Here is a 16161-nt window from a genome sequence, read left to right on the forward strand (position 1 = left end):
CAACGTAAAACTATGCAATGAGAGATGAAAAGTTAATAAACAAGGGTGTTCTGATTCTTTGTCTGTGAGCTGTAAGGAGATAAAAGGTACAAAGCTATTGCAATGGGAAGAAATCCCTTCTTGATGGAAGAAGCGTGAGGAGTTGTAGTTGGAGCCCCCGTCCCCCTTGAGCTGCGTGTTACGCTTTGTAAAGACTTTTTTGGAGGTTTCTTTTGTTTGTTTGTTGCAGGGGTGTGATTACCAGGCTGGCGTGCAGGCTGTGTTCCGCACTGATAAGGTGTTTCCCAGCTTGTTGGAGGGATGTGGCCATGTGCCCCCGAGATGCTGCGTTATCTCACACTTGCACACTTTGTCTGAGTGCGTCGCTTAAATCAACACCTGCTTTTTTGTGCTGTCTTTTAATGTTTTTAATCTGGTGTAATATCTCTTTGAAAAGCAAACTCCTTGGTATCAAAGGAAACCTTTGGATGAAAGGCTGCTTGGAGCAGCTGGCTGCACCCAAGGGTGCGTGCTGCTGGTTGCAGTTTAGCTCGGTGCAAGGCATGAGCTGTGGCTTGGTGCATCACTTGTTTTGCAGCACCACCAGCAGTGTACGTGTGCTCCCCTGGGGGCTGGCTCACACGTTAGAGAATGGTTTCAACAAACTTCTAAGAAGCTGGGTCTTATCTCAGCTTTTCCTGGACATCGGTCCCATCTGAGTGCCTGCTCATTCCAGTTGCTCTACATAAATGTGGGTTGCTTAATTGCAACAGACCTGGTGCTGTCCCACAGGTGTTCAGTACTGGTGCTTTCAGGCCCTGCTAAAGAGCAGAGGGGGCAGTGAAACTAGTTGGTTTGTCCCTATTTCTTGGGCTTTGGTCAGATGAGAGATGTGCAGCTGAAGGCACTCAGTGTTCCAGCCTTGCCTCTGTCTCTATCTGAGTAGAACCAGCCCAGCCTCTGTCTGTGTTTGGGAATTGGTTCACACACCTGCTCCCCTGTTCACAGTTACCTCTTTGATATTTGTGCACAAACATGAAAAGCTTTGGAGGCTCATCTGGATCTGAATCTCGCTGCCATAATTCTCATGGCCATTTGTTGATCATTGAAGGAGTTTCCTCCGTGGGTTCCTGACCTGTGATGGCTGTGGCACTTCAGGCAGGTGAGGGCAGTGCTGCTGTCCCCATGACACGGGGCATTCCCAGCCCTAACCCACATGCCCTGCAGTGTGTGGGCTTTCTGATAAAGCCTCTGTAGACTTTTCCCACTTGGCTCAGCCTGGCAAACACTGCCGTGTTTTCCTTCGGGGTGTAGAGGAGGTGCAGTTCCTCTGGCCATCTGGTGCCATTGGTCTTTGCTCCTACCTTAGTGTGCCACCAGGTAGTTCCCATCTTGAGGGGATTTGGGAAGGACTGGGCAGGATTTGCAGCACAAAACACAGAGCAGTGGATATTCCTGGAAGTTCCCACGGCTGCTTCAGGGCTGCTGTCTGTGACTCAGCTGCTTGGAGTGGCAGCCGGTGGCTCTGTCTCTCTGGCAGGCCTATTTCCCAAAAGGCTCATGTAGGTGACAAACCACTTTGCAATACATAACATAAGTCATTACAGCTGACAGCTGGAATTTTTAATAGAGCAACAGGTCTATTGGATTCTACTTTCTTGGACTCGCCTTTCAGTGAAGATCAATACAGACAGATGGAGAACAAAAGGGAGGATTGAAATTGAACCTGCTGGCATTTTCAGTTCAGTTTCTTTCTTCAAAACTTCCCTGGAAACATCTCATGCAGTGGCAAAGACTGAATGTTCACAGATACCTTGATGTGCAGATATTGATTGCATCTGTAACGAATGAGATTCAGGAATGATGTGGGTGTGCTGTGGAGGAGCACCCCTGGAGTTTGACCCACACAGATACCTTGTGAGCACGTGGGCTGCACTGACACTGCTTTGATGAGGATGAGGGGGAGTAGGGCAGCCGCTGCTCTGCTCCCACCGTGGCTCCTTTTGGTTGTCTCTTTGCATCCAGAGTTCTTCTCTGAGCTGCATACCATGCTGAACTACTCACTGGTCCAGTATGCTGTGGATATTCTCATTTTCAGCAACGAGCTGATACGAGCAAAAGCATTGCAAGTACATAGCATAAGGCAGATGCGAGGAGAACAGCAGCCAGATGCTTCCTCCCTCACTGTAATTTGTGTGGAGTACTGAAAATAGCAGGTTCAAAGGCCAGATTGCCAGTCTGAGGGAAAGCTGACTCTATTAAGCAAGGCTCTTGGCTATTCCCCTGTAGTGGAAGTCACTTAATTCCTGGCATATTATTTCAGCCCTCCTAACCTTCCTGATATAGCTTAGGGATATGCTGCAGAGATGCAGGAGTTGGAGGTGAAACACTTCTGAAGTTGGTGGCAGATGAAAAGGTTTGCTGCTGCCAACCTTACTGCAGCGGTGCTCCAGATCCCAGCCTGGATGTGCGCCTTCTGACAGCACGACACATCCAAAGCCCAGCCCACTATTGAGCCTGCTCAGTAGGTTATTAGCTATTTGGTAATATCACCTGTTTGGGTGCTAAGTGGGAGTCTCCTAATCCCCAAAGTGCTCTGTCATCATGCTTACACCTGCTGAGCACTATGCCCTCCTGCAGAGCTGTTGCCCACCTCGGAGGCTTCAGACACCAACCAAGGGCAGCACAGATGTGCAGCCTTCCTCTGGCCAGGGCTTGCAGAGGCGCATCTGAACAGCTGATTCTCACCCCAGGGTGCTCAGGGCTGAGGCAGACTGGGAGAGAAGAGAGGGAGTGAGCCCAGAAATCTGCCCAGCGTTGTTCAACTTCACACAGTTCCTCCCTGGTTCACTAAATCTGTACCCTCCTTCTAGCTGCTCAGACAGTTCCCAGGAACGTTTCTTCCTCTTTCCCTTCGACGAGGAAAGCTTAAAATTCCAATTTGTTGAAAGTGGTTTTAATAGTTCCTTCTAGCCTGCAATGCTATGGTCTGCAGCATTAATGACAAAAAGACACGAGAGGCTGTGCTGTGCTTGTGGGGCTTCATCTGCCAACAAGTCTGTGTCCCTGTCTCCTTAAAATCATTCAGAAGAGTTGTTGTCTCCATAAAACACTGCTTTTTCTCCGAATGGCTCAGCATGAAATGGAAGTTGCTGAGTTATGTGTGTATGTGATGCAGATGCTTTGAGTTGAGGAAGGGGCTCATTTGCTTTATTCTTTTTATTCCCATTTCAGCATAAAAGAGAAATGAGACTTTGGGGAAATTGGTATGTGAGAGGAACAATGCCAGTCTGAAGGAAGCACATTTTATGTGCTTGGGAAAAGGAGTGGAGGGAAAGGGAATCAATGCTGCTGTATCCTCTGAGGGTATCCCAGGCTGGCCCAGCAGATGGGCCTTGCTGTTGACTCATTTGCTCCCCGATTGCTGCTTCCTTCCTGCAAGAATGGCTTTGTTACTGATATGTGCTGTATGCTGTGGATTGTGCCTATCTGGGAGGTAATAACCTTCGCTTGGGGTCACTGACCATATCTTAATTTCCTGATGTCTTGGAGCCTGTTAGGAATCAAAGACCCTCATGACGTTAACAGTGTGTGCTGGTAAACTGTAGTTTTACCTAGGTCTTACAGAGCACTTTTCATCAGCAGATCTTTGTGCATGTCACTGATTCACCAGGAGGTATAAGGACCAAGGTAGAGGCAGAGCACTAGAGTCCAGCACAGAGGGTGATTTTTGTAACAGGAGGCTCTGTACCGATGTAGTTGGGCACAGTTGTAAGCTGGTGTGTTCCGTTAGAGTTTTCTCTGTTGTCTGTGGTGGTTGGATGTTCATTCATTTATTGTTTGCTTTCTTTTTGGAGTGTTGGGCACAGCATGTTGAAATCTCCCTTGGGAAGCTGGAAGGATGCACGTGACACACAATGACAGGTGATTGCATTATGTCCCTGAATGGGGTGGTTCTCAATCCCAGGACCTCCAACCAAACCTTGAACTGAGAGTCTCAAATGGGGCAGTAGAGATTTTAGAGACTTTTCCAAACAGCTGAAAAAACGTGCTGCTCTTTGCAGCCTTTCCAACCTTTCTTATACTCCCAGGTTCAAAAATTCTGTACATCTCTTTTCACAATGTGTAACTTGTACCTACCATCAAGTTCAGTGCTGGTGATGACTGCAGGCTGACAGCTCCATCATGTTCTCAGCCACAGCACATGTACAGGCTTGGGCAGCACAATTATATGATCTGTGGTTCCAATGAGCATTAAGACACAAAGGGTGAAGATCTTCCAAACAAAGCCAAAACCTCTTTAATTCTATCAGAGTCCGTTCAACGTCAGGTTTAACAAATGCAAAACAGCATTAACTCAAATCTAAGGTAGTTTCAGGTGAATATATCTTTTCTGGCAGTGGTGTCAGGGTGCAGGGGGTTACGTTAGGTGGAAGCTTTGCAACTTTTCAGTGGGTTTCTGGTGCTTCTCCTGGCAGAGGAACTGAAGGCACCGCTGGAGGAGTACGTCAATAAGCGGTACCCAGGGCTCGTGAAGGTGGTGCGCAACCAGAAGAGGGAAGGCCTCATCCGAGCGCGCATCGAAGGCTGGAAGGCGGCCACAGGCCACGTCACCGGGTTCTTCGATGCCCACGTGGAGTTCACTGCTGGCTGGTAGGTGTGAGGACGTCGATGGGGGGCAGCCCGTCGTTTTGTTAGGATGCATGAGAGCATTTCCACACGCACCTTAATCCTGTCTTCCTTCCGTGCTGAGCGGTCGCTAATGGGACACGTTGGGATGAGACAGGGAAGGTCTTATTTATATTAATTATTAGTGCTCTTGTTTACTGTCATCATTTCCTAGTCCCTGGTTTGACGTTTCCCTGTTTCTCCCTTGCTTCTAGTTCGTTGTTCACATTGCTTTCCAGTTCTCTTAGGCCTAAGAACTCTAAGTTTAAAAAACAAAAAGCCCAGACAGCGGGGGATTGAGAAAGAAAGCATTTCCCACATTCTTGCCCTTTGCAGCTGGATCCCACTGGGGGAGGCTGATGTCTTAGATTGATTTGTTTTCTTCTGCAGCTACGAATAAGTGCAGAGGTGCAGAAGCAACAGAGGTATTTCATAAGGACTCTTTTCCAGAGGGATTGGAAACGTGTGGGTTCAAGTGGCTGAAGTTTCTGTGAGTGCAGATCGTGAAAGGAAACCGAGAGTGGTTTTTCTCTCCTACCACGTGTAAAAAGTAAATGGCCCATGTTTAGGAAACTAGGTGTAGAGGAGACTAACTTGTGTCCAATTTGAACACAAAGTAACATCCACTATAAAAATGCTTCAACATTCAACTCTGCAGCGCAGAGTTCTGTGCAGTCATTGGAGTTTTTATAATAGCAGCACATCAGGAGAGTGCATTGAGGAGTCATTACTTATGTTGATATCTGCCCAACTAAACATTCCTCTCTTCAGGTCATTAAGTCTCCACACATGCTTTTATTGGTATACTGAGAAAGTTACAATTTACTGAACTCTTGAAATAGCTTTTGTAAGGGATGGAGTGGTTCTGCAGCAAAGACTCGGCTCTGGCACTGCATAGCTGCTGCTGTTGCTGTTCTTCCATGGAAGGAGTCTCCAGATGGTCATTGAGTGCCTTCTCTGTGTTGCTCTGCCTGCAGAGTCAGTCCATGCTGCAAATCCAGCCCTTAGTTGATGGTTTGTCCAATTTCTTTGCTACCTCAGTGAAGATATCAGGAAAGCTCAGTTTAAAAACATGACAATTTTGAAAATTAAAAAGTTCCAAGTGTGGAATTACTGTTTAATAATATTTTTTGTTGTTGTTTTTGTTTGTTTGTTTTAAGCAAGCATACCATACAGAGAAAACACAGTGTGCTGGCTGCGCAGGAGAAGATAAGGTCCACTTTGAGAGCTTTCATTCATTTCAACAGCTTAATGCCTTAGTTTGTGGAAATTGTTTTTTGCTTCTGCTGCTGGCCTCAGCTCACCCATGGGTTTTCATAGGAGCAGTCAGAGGTGTAGGAGGGTGCTGGAGTGCCCCAGACACGCAGGGCTTTGTCCCTGTCTCCGCTCACAGCCCTGCACAAGGGATGTGTTCAGACAGGGAACCCCGCTAAGTGCAAGCACTGCAACCTCCTGCTGCATCTCCCTGTTGGCTTGGCAGCGCCTTTTAGAAACAACCTTTAGTCCTGGCCGTGTAAATGTGTTCTCTCTGCATGTGGTTTCTGTGCAGATAAAAGCAGGGCAGATGGGTCAGTAGTGCAGAAGCCAGGGCATTGCAATGTGAGATTGCTCAGTGGCTCTCTGAACCCCTTTGTGTGGGTTCTGCTGTATCGCTTTCGTGCCATCTTCCAAATGGCAGCAAGAGATGCTCACAACGTTCCTTTCTATTTACTGAATGGTGACAAGATGCTCATTTCCTTCCCCTTATTTAATCATACAAGCTGTATGAAGGCAACAGTGTCCACGTGCAAACATGGCGAGAAATTAAATTTCTTCCTGCACATTGTTTCTTTTTCCAGGGCTGAGCCAGTGCTTTCACGAATTCAGGAAAACAGAAGAAGAGTCATCCTTCCCTCCATAGACAACATCAAGCAGGACAACTTTGAGGTGCAGCGTTATGAGAACTCGGCCCACGGGTACAGCTGGGAGCTGTGGTGCATGTACATCAGCCCCCCCAAGGACTGGTGGGACGCTGGGGACCCCTCACTGCCCATCAGGTATGTTGCACGGCCTGCCAGGTGAGATGTAATAGGGCAGAATGTGGGAAGACAAAGTGAGAAGCCAGCCTAGAGAGCTTGGATGCTCAGAGAGGGTGTTGTGTTGTAACATCACCAGTTGAAGGGTGTTACTGGGGTGAACAGCTTTGGAAGAGGGTATTATTTGGCCATGGTGTGCAGAAGCACTGGGAGTTGTGGGCACTGTGTAGGTTTGTACAGCCTTGTGTTTAACTGCACGTGACGAAGGTGCTTTATTTCAATTACAGCATTCAGTTTTTGGAAATCATAAGGAATGAGGTGATTATTGCTGCATAATGATCTGAGTGTGAATTCATGAAATAAAGACACTGCGTATTTTGAATAAAAACTGCATCTCCTTTCAGGGCAAAGTTAGAACAAGCAAAGATATCATTTTACAAGCCCTGAAATAATAGGTCTTAAGTTGTTCTTACACTGATCTCTGCGTGGCTGGCAGCTCTAAAATGTTGTTCCTGCAGGCTGCAGGTATGGGACAAGTTCGTTTGAGCAAAGTATAACAGCAGGAGGGGGGAGAGCAGCTCTGTGCGTTAGGCTGGGGTTGCTTTGTGCATAGAGGTCAACTATTTCCTCTTGACAGCCCCCAAATACCTGAAGTGAAACGTGGGCACTGCTGCCTCAGGTGTGGGGTGTGCAGGATGGGCACAGGGGCTGTCAGAGCCAACAGCCTTGTGATGCTGCTGAATAATTCAACAGCTTACTAGAATAATGTTGTTAACGTGCACTGGGGGAAGGATTATGAGGTAGATGAATAGTAGTGACCACAACAAAAAGCTGATGAAAAATACTGTCTCACTGCATTATGTCGTGGAACTGCCTTCAGACCAGAAATAAATGACCGCAGTTATTTTTTTTGTCACCCAGTGCTATGAAAACTGTGCACTTTATGACAGTGTTTGCATGAGTGGGATACCGATGCGGTACTCCATGTAATTATGCATGGGATTAGTGGAAATTCTGAAATGATAATATGCAAAGGTACATTAGTTTTATAGCGAGCTTTTAGGATAAAAGAGTGGGGGTGAGAGGGGAAAAAAAAAAAGGCAGTTTATTCCTTCTGTTTGTTTTGGTTTATGCCACTGGTGTGTGGGGATCATGGCAGCATCAAGAGAAACTCCACTGCACAAGATGGGGGCTCCAGTGTGCCCCTACCAAATCCTTAGCAGTGGAGACTGGAGGCAGACAGCTGTGGGAATGCACTGGCAGGCAATTTTCTCTCATGGTTGATTCATAAGATATAATTATCCAGGCAAAGAGTGCTGATGGCGTGAAACTCATCTAAAATATGGCCCAGTCTCAAACTGGTTCCAGGTTTATGCTCTATCCAATGATTTTCCCACAAGAAGCAGTCTCTCTTAATGGCTAGGAGGGATGCTGGTGTAATACCTGGATTCTGTAATTCATCTTCTGTGTTTTTTTTCTTCCCATTAACATTTAAAATTCTGATACATGAGGAGACCCTCAATCTCAGCACTCTGTTGTGCATACATTTCACAACTAGACTCTCCTTGCCAGGCCTATGGACTTTTCTGACTACTTCTGCCCAGAAGATAAAACTGTGATTATGGCATGACATATCACATCTAAATTAGCACTCATAGGAGAGGAAGGCAGTAAGAGATGTTTTAAACATCATGTAGATCCTTATCTGCAGCAGCATGACCTCCCATCAAGGCAGTTGAATTTTCTCATTCAGGCGGTGTTAATGTGTGTATATAGAATCACAGAGCAGTGTAGGTTGGAAGGGACCTCAGGAGACCATCAGTCCAACCCCCTGCTACAGCAGGTACCCTACAGCAGGGCACACAGGTAGGTGTCCAGACAGGACTTCAATATCTCCATAGAAGGAGATTCCACCGCCTCTCTGGGCAGCCTGTTCCAGTGCTCTGTCCCTCTCCATAAACAAGTTCTTTCACGTGTTTGTATGGAACTCCTTACGTTCAAGTTTTAGGCCATTGCTCCTCATCCAGTCATTGCACACCACTGAGAAGTGTCTGGCCTCATCCATTTGCCTCCCACCTCCCTTTAGGTGTTTAAGAAACATTTGTCAGATCCCCTCTCAGTCTTCTGTTACCCAGGCTGAACAGACCCAAGTTACTCAGCCTTTTCTCATATGGGAGGCTCTTCAGACCCTTTGTCATCTTTGTGGCCCTCTGCTGGACTCCTTCTAGTCCTGACTTTTTTGAGCTGGGGAGGCCAGAACCGGACACAGTATATTCAGTGTGGCCTCCCCAGGGCAGAGCAGAGGGGTAGGATCACCTTCCTCAACCTGCTGGCCATGCTCTTAGTAATGCACCCCAGGACATCATGGGCCTTCCTGGCCACGAGGGCACACTACTGGCTCATGGCAAACCTGCTGTCCACCAGAACACCCAGATCTTTATCTGCAGAGCTTCTCCCGTAGGTCTTCCCGTAACCTGTACTCATGCAGTCCTTTATTATTAATGATACCCTTTGAGCAGTTTACTGCCAGCCCAGAAATCCTGTTCATCAAGGGAAAACAGAAGAAAGCTGATGTTTTCCGTGTCCTGTCCCAACCAGGTCTTTGGAAATGCCATAAAATGGTGTGCTGCTGACTTGATCATCCAACAACAGGGTGGGAGCTGCTCTCATTGCTCTCCGGGAAAGCTTCATCTCCCACCTGGAAGCTCGTGATTTTGGGGGGCTTCTCAGTAAGGAGCCTGCCTGCTGCTGCAGCACTGCTGGTTCCTTCTGCCTGACTCATTTCGTTGGTGCTGCGTCAGGTTTTGTCAGAGAACAGCTTTGGAGAAATTGCTGATATCTGAGATTTCTGCCTGGAGCTGCTGATTGTGCTCCAGATGCAAGACTCATGATTTATAATTACATCTGTGGCACCTCAGTGGCTCTGGGGGTCTGATTCAGGAAGACAACTAAATGCACTCTTGCATCTTTGTTTCTTCAAAAGCCAAGTAAGCAGACAGAGCGTCTAACCAGACTTGAGGATGAGGGACACATACCTGAGCACAGAAATTAGGGTCCCACTTTTCCACCAGCAGCAATGTGCGTAATCACAGAATCACAGAATGGCCTGGGTTGAAAAGCACCACAATGATCATCTGGTTCCAACCCCCTGCTGTGTGCACCAACCAGCAGACCAGGCTGCCCAGAGCCACATCCAGCCTGGCCTTGAATGCCTCCAGGAGTGGGTAATCCTCTTGCGTGGTTGATGGGTCCATGGAGAGGCTTGTGAATAGAATATAATGCATTTCTTGACTTCTCTTGGTCTTTTCTGCACTTGCCTGGTGGATTGGCTCAGCCTGAGAGTTAAAAGCAGTGCTGAATGGCTCTGTTAGCTTGCAAGCACCCTAATGTGCTGGGACTGAAGGAGTCCTCGGGTGGCTTCAGAGATGACAGATGTGTGTTTGCAGGCATGCAGAGTCCAGCTGGGAAGCAGCAAGCAGGTTAAATTGGGCTTTGGATGGGGTTTTGCTGCAGCTGTTTTATGTGGTACTTCATCTTTAGTGGTGTTGGAAGACAAAAGCTCATTTAATTAGTATTAAGATCACTGTGAGGAGGAAATTGGTTTTGAGAGTTATGGATTGTAAAAGAACAAAAAAGCTGGTGATTTTGAGTGGTGTTTTTTTTTTTTCTTAATGATGAAAATAATTTGAATTAGCCCACCCAATTACCTGTTATCTCAGCCTCAAATGCTAATGGGTTTGCTTTGCTACGTATTTAGGAAAGAGAGAACTCTCGTTGTGGTTGTGTAAATGATGCTGAGGTTGAGATGGGAAGAAAACGAGGGTTTGGGGTATTGAATATGACAGACAAGTGGAGAGAAGGTGCCTAATTCTGCTGCTCAGCAAAATGCTTGTGGTGTTTATTATGAACTGTCACCTCTGTCATAAACTGCAAATAACACTGAGATCTCCCACTCTTGTCAAGGTGTGTTTTGCTTGCTGTAAGGCCGTAGGGGTTTGTGGTGTTGCTTTTGCTATTACTGTATTTATTATATATACATTTGGAAACTGCTAGGTATGTCCTTAGTGCTTCCAGCAGCCACCATCCCAAGCTGGCTTTCACAAGCACAAAAACTCACTGTTTCCTTTGATTAATTGATATCTCCTTTCCTCTTTATCTACTCAGGCTTTCTCCAGGCAGCTGTTGCAGCTCTGTAGCACGCAGACTATGCTCCAACCTTTAAAGAGCCATAGAAGTAAAATTGTTCTCAGGAATACCCAACATGCAGAATGATGCAGGTGAACCTTTGTTTAGGACAACTTGTTCCTGTGGTGTATCTGCACTTCTGCAGGGATGAGCATCGTAAAGCAGCACACAGCCCTCAGCAGATAGCTGTGCACAGCCTTGCTAAAACTGTTAAAAATGTTTTCATAGAATCATAGATTGGCTTGGGTTGGAAGGGACCCCAAGGATCATCAGGTTCCAGTCTCCCTGCCACAGGCAGAGCCACCAACCTCCAGATCAAATACTAGACCAGGCTGGCCAGGGTCCCATCCAACCTGGCCTTGAACACCTCCAGGGAGGAAACATCCACATCTCTCTGGGAAGCTTGTGCCAGCAGCTCACCACTTTCTCTGTAAAGAACTTTTACCCACGTCTGAGCCCTCAGCCTGACAGTCTTATGAAAAAGCATCCAGGAGGTGTGGCAGGCTGTTAAATGTAGGTGATGTTGTGAGAATTTCAAGGATTAGTCCTTGGGTTTTTGTTTTGAAGAAGGTGTTTGTATGAAATGCTAAATTAGCTCTTCCTGGTGCTCACTAGCATCTCCAAACTGTAGGGAGGTCCCCATTGCTGTGTGAAGGCAGGTGTAAAATGTTCTCACTCTTCTGGTGTAGCTGCTTTGGAAATTAAAGGGAAGGCTGATTTTCATAAGAACCAGACATGGTTGGTAATGGTAAATTGCATTGGGAAGCCTCAGCAGGTGTGTCTGTTCTGTGCAGGCGTGTGCTTAGAGGAATGGGGTGTGTATGAGCATCACAACAGCTGCAGAGCACTCAGGGAGCTCTTTAATGGCCACGTATAAAGAGTAAATCAAGCACAAGATAAAATAACAGTACTGATGAGCTGTCTGTCTCTAAGGCCCCTTTTCATAAGCAGCTCAAAGAAGTTCTGCATTGACCACCCAAATGCTGATCCCCCCCATACCCTGTGCATGCTTGCAGCTGCACTCTACTGTCACCCCTATAGCAAAAATCCCCATGGCCACAGTGGTCATTGGTCCAAACCTGAGACAGATAGGGGATTATCGTGATTCTGCTATGCAGGAAGATTTGTGAGTGCTTCTGGGCAGTGAGGAGGTACAAGCATCTTTCCATGTAAACATCTGTAAATCAAACCCATGCTGTCTGTGCTGTGGTTGCTGGAGCCTCGTGCATCCAGGTACATCATTCTTAAAATTAAGGTCACTCCTGACTGACAGTGGTCAGCACAGAGGCCTCTGACAACTTGCAAACAGCCCAGCAGAAGAAAGGAAGGGATTTTTTTCATCAGTATTTAATTTGGGGCAATCTTGTTTGGACCTGTGTTCCAGGAGAGGGAAGGCTTAGGTCAGAATCCTCATCTCAATAAACTTTGTCATCCATCTCTGGATTAAATTACAACTGTCAAGTGCTTTACTGGCTTCAAAAAATGGCTTTGCAGGAAGCTTTTTAGCCCTATCAGTGTGGGTTTGCTTTTAGATGCAGAGTTTCTTTGACTTTCCAGATTTTGAATGGGAATGCATTGGGGAGAAGTGCACCCCGACTCACTGCACTGTAAGTGACTGTCAGCAGAATGCTGATTTTCAGCCCTCAAACTTCACAGGGATTCCCCACGGTGTGAGAAACCTGTCGTGCCTTTTTGTGATGAATTCCCTGACTCTGGTCATTTTGAACGTTACATAATTTAGTGCAAAGCGTAAAAGAAGGGCGCCTGATGATTTGTCACTGTGTCAGGTTTTACAAGACGAACAGACTTAAGTTGCTGCCTGAAAGACTATTGTGCTTTTGCTGAGGGTGCACCTGGGATTTCAGCATATGTGGGTGGTTTGCAGCAGCCCGTGTGCTGACCAGCTCTGCCTGTGTGTGTTAGTGCTGCATCAGAATGGTTTTTAATTTCTCAAGGACTGTCCTTGTGATGGCGCGCATTGGCTGCAGTGAGGAACTGGCCAGACTCGTTGAAATGAACGGTGAGATTTCTGCCAAAGACCAAAGGGGGCTGGGGCTCTGCAAGTGTGATTTTTCTTAAAATTGGAGGAAAGCTACTGGAGGAAAGGATGGGAGAGGTGGTGGGGTCACCCTTCCTGCAGATGTCCAGAACTGTGGAGATGTGGCACTGAGGCAGTGGGCAGTGCTGGTGGTAGGTGGATGGTTGGACTGGATGATCTTAGAGGTCTTTTCCAACCTTAACGATTCCATGACTCTGATGTTTCTGCAGCCTCTGAGCATTCTGCTTGATGCTATTGTAGATGCTGGTGTGCACCTCTGTGCAGAGAGTGGGCTCATGCTTGGTTGGCTTGGCCCAGTAACCGTCAGAAGGCAGCATTTGAAAACCTCTAGGTGGCTCATTTTGGAACACAAAGGGGGAATTTGGGTGCTGGGCAGGGCTAAGCAGCTGCTCCAGAGAAGCTGTGCATCTCCTGGCATGGAAGAGCCCTCCCTCCAGCAATCCCAAGCCTCCAGACCAGCTCAGTGCAGCATGATGTGGATGTTCCTTGCATTGGAACCACTTCTCCACGCTGAAATGAAGGCACAGTGCAAGTAAGGCTTAGCAAATCAGCAGGAATTTTTCCCAGAGCGGGGTCAGGGACAGCTGGGATTGTCCCTGCAGGAAGCAGATGGTGCAAACATTCTGCCTCCTGAGAGGGTCGTGTAATGTAAGGCATTTCCACGAAGAAAGAAAGGCTGGCCATGCTGGAGAAATTTGCCTTTCTTCAAGCTTTACGTAAGAGAAGTATTTTGATTAAAAGGAGGAAAAAAAAAAAAAGAAAGAAAGAAAAAAGCATGCTTCTGATTTATAAATAAATAAATAGATGCACAAACAGAACTTTTAATCTGAGCCCTTGTCACAAAAACAGCCTTTATTGATGTCAGTTGCTTTAGAAAAGGGAAGAATAAACAGGATTTGGCCTTTAATTTGTGAAGGGTTTTGATTTTTCGGAAGCATTAAAGAGACAGAAAAGATGGGTATTGAATTATTTAACAATTGCTAGTAAAATTAAGCCTCAGTCAGCCTGCTTTCACTGAAATAATCTTATGAATAAAAACAAAACAATCTGGGGCAACAACAATACACAGAGCTTCCATCCCGCTGGCTGAACTGTTTCAAAGTGGTCCATGAAGTGGTTTTGCAAGTCAGAGCCAAGCAGAGCCTTTTCTGTGGTCTGTTCACACTCCCGGAGGAGAAGGCTGCTGCTGATGGATGACACCAGTGGCTTTTCTCTCTAAATCTGAAAGCGAGGGCAAAAATATGCAAAAAGGAGCTGGGGGAATTTGGCCCTTTGAATTTCTTTCTTCTCTAGTAGATGGCATTTAAGTGATTTATTGGCTAAAGCCAATCTATTCTCATTAAGCAGGAAGTATCTAGTGAGTTCTGAGGTGGGTGTTCAAAACAAAGAGGTGATGATCGAGGCAGTTGCTCTCGGTGACAAAACATAGCAGCCCTTCATCAGACAGGACTTAAAAGAGTGTTTGAGAGCAAGTGCTAAGGGCTATGATTTTCTTTCATGTGCACTTTAATTCACTGTACCTTTCAGTCAGTGGAACCTAAATAAGCATAGTTTAAATTAAAGGAAAAATAGATCCTTATTATCACATCCATCAGTGGGAGCAAGAAGGATCTGATGCCACAAGCTCCCAGCTGCCTCTGCCTGGGAGTTTGGGGGTTTGCAGAAAGGCTCTCAGCCCAGAGCACCACTGTGCTGGTAGTCTGAATTAAATCTTCTGGAGCTTAAATCTCCTCGTGCTTGTAAAGCATTGTACCTGTGGGTGTGAGCAACGGCTTGACACATTCATTGTTCAAAATGTGTCTTGTTCATTGGACCCATGCTTTGCATCCTCAGCTCAGTGTGCATTAGGACCAGCTGTGGCATTTGCAAGTGCTCAATTGCTGTGCTGCTGTGTGGGCCAGGGCAGCTGCAGCCTTTATTCCTTTTTGGTTTCCATTGCAAACGTGCAGATGCAGAAATCTGCGAGTGAACAAAGCCAAGGAGGGGCAGCTCAGAATCCCCCTGACCACTGCCTCAGTGGTGGTGTGGCCACAGTGAACATCACAGGAACTTGAGAGGTGTGGTGATGTGGAAGGAGGTCTGATGATGTGACAACCAGGGAGCAAGGGGAGTGGACGTGGCACAGGAGCTGTAGCTGGGCAGTGACTTGGTGACAGCAGAGGAGTTATTCCGGAGACAAGCATGATGGGTCTCCTGGCTGCCAGCTCTCTGCTAACCATCGCTGCTCGCTCTGAAGGCAGAGCTTTCACGGCAGGATCTGTTCTACAAAATTCAAGCCCAGATCAAGAATTATTAGCTCTGAGAGCGCTGTTAGGTGCAGGTTTGGTCTTCAGCGAGCAATGCTGTGGGCCCTGCAAATGCATCCTATGGATGAAGGAATCATTGCTAAACACCTTTGATGGAGACAGCTCGTCTGCAGAACACAGCCCCCACATCCCCATCATTTTTCAGAGAAAGTGACACATCAAAAAAGGTGCAAACTTCAAACTAAGCATGGGGAATATTTCAGGCTTTGAGAAGGAGCTGCTATGTTCCTGGAGGCACGAGGCTCCTGGGGTAGGGATCACTGATCTGCCACCCACAGACATGGGGCACACACCCTCTCCCCACCTCCTGATCTCTGGGGAAGAATTAAAAAGTGTTGATGTTGTTTGCTTTCTGTATGGTGATGGGGGAGTTATCATGTACCTTCTGAAGTCCTAGTCCTGGAAGATATTGGTGTTGCTGATGAGTTTTGCATTCATATGGAAACAAAAACACATTCAGACATGTTTGTGTTGCTGTTTTTTTGAGGCTCCAGAATGCAGCTTTCATCAGCACCTTCAAATTACTGCAAGTAGAGACAGCCTGCAGCCAGCTCTGTGCTGAGGATGGGGCAGCCGCCTGCCTGCAGGGACACTACCAGCTGTGGGGTCCTTCAGCTCAGCAACACCTAGAGAAGCTGTAGGAAGAACATCAGCTGTGCTGATCCTGAAGGATTCTGTGAGGCTCTGGGTTGTCACTGGCCCTGCTCTTTTGAGGTCCCTAGACCAAAAACCTGCTTTGCTTCTAGTCCCAAGATAAGCCTTTGAGGGAAACATGAGGCTAAGAGTAGGTTTTGCTCTGGTTAGCAGTCCGGCTGGAGTTTATCCCTTGATATGACAGTTGAGGAAGCCTGTTTTTTCCGTGCTGGGCATCTTGGTGCTTAATGAACACCTTTCTGAGATCCTAATTGCCTTGTAGGAGCAGCTGTGCTCCTTAGAAGACAGGCAGGTA

The 16161-nt window shown here is 46.9% G+C and overlaps 1 protein-coding gene across 1 annotated transcript in view; it reads left to right on the forward strand.

Annotated features, from left to right (window-relative positions):
- The window catches only part of GALNT17 (polypeptide N-acetylgalactosaminyltransferase 17), a 188897-nt gene that overhangs the window by 67047 nt on the left and 105689 nt on the right, over positions 1–16161 (forward strand). The window contains exons 4-5 of the mRNA XM_048967090.1: positions 4458–4632; positions 6486–6683. Of these exons, the coding sequence (XP_048823047.1) occupies positions 4458–4632; positions 6486–6683 (373 nt within the window). The remainder of the gene's footprint in view (positions 1–4457; positions 4633–6485; positions 6684–16161) is intronic.

This window comes from Lagopus muta, chromosome 20 (assembly GCF_023343835.1).
Source record: "Lagopus muta isolate bLagMut1 chromosome 20, bLagMut1 primary, whole genome shotgun sequence".
Classification (NCBI taxonomy): Eukaryota; Metazoa; Chordata; class Aves; order Galliformes; family Phasianidae; genus Lagopus; species Lagopus muta.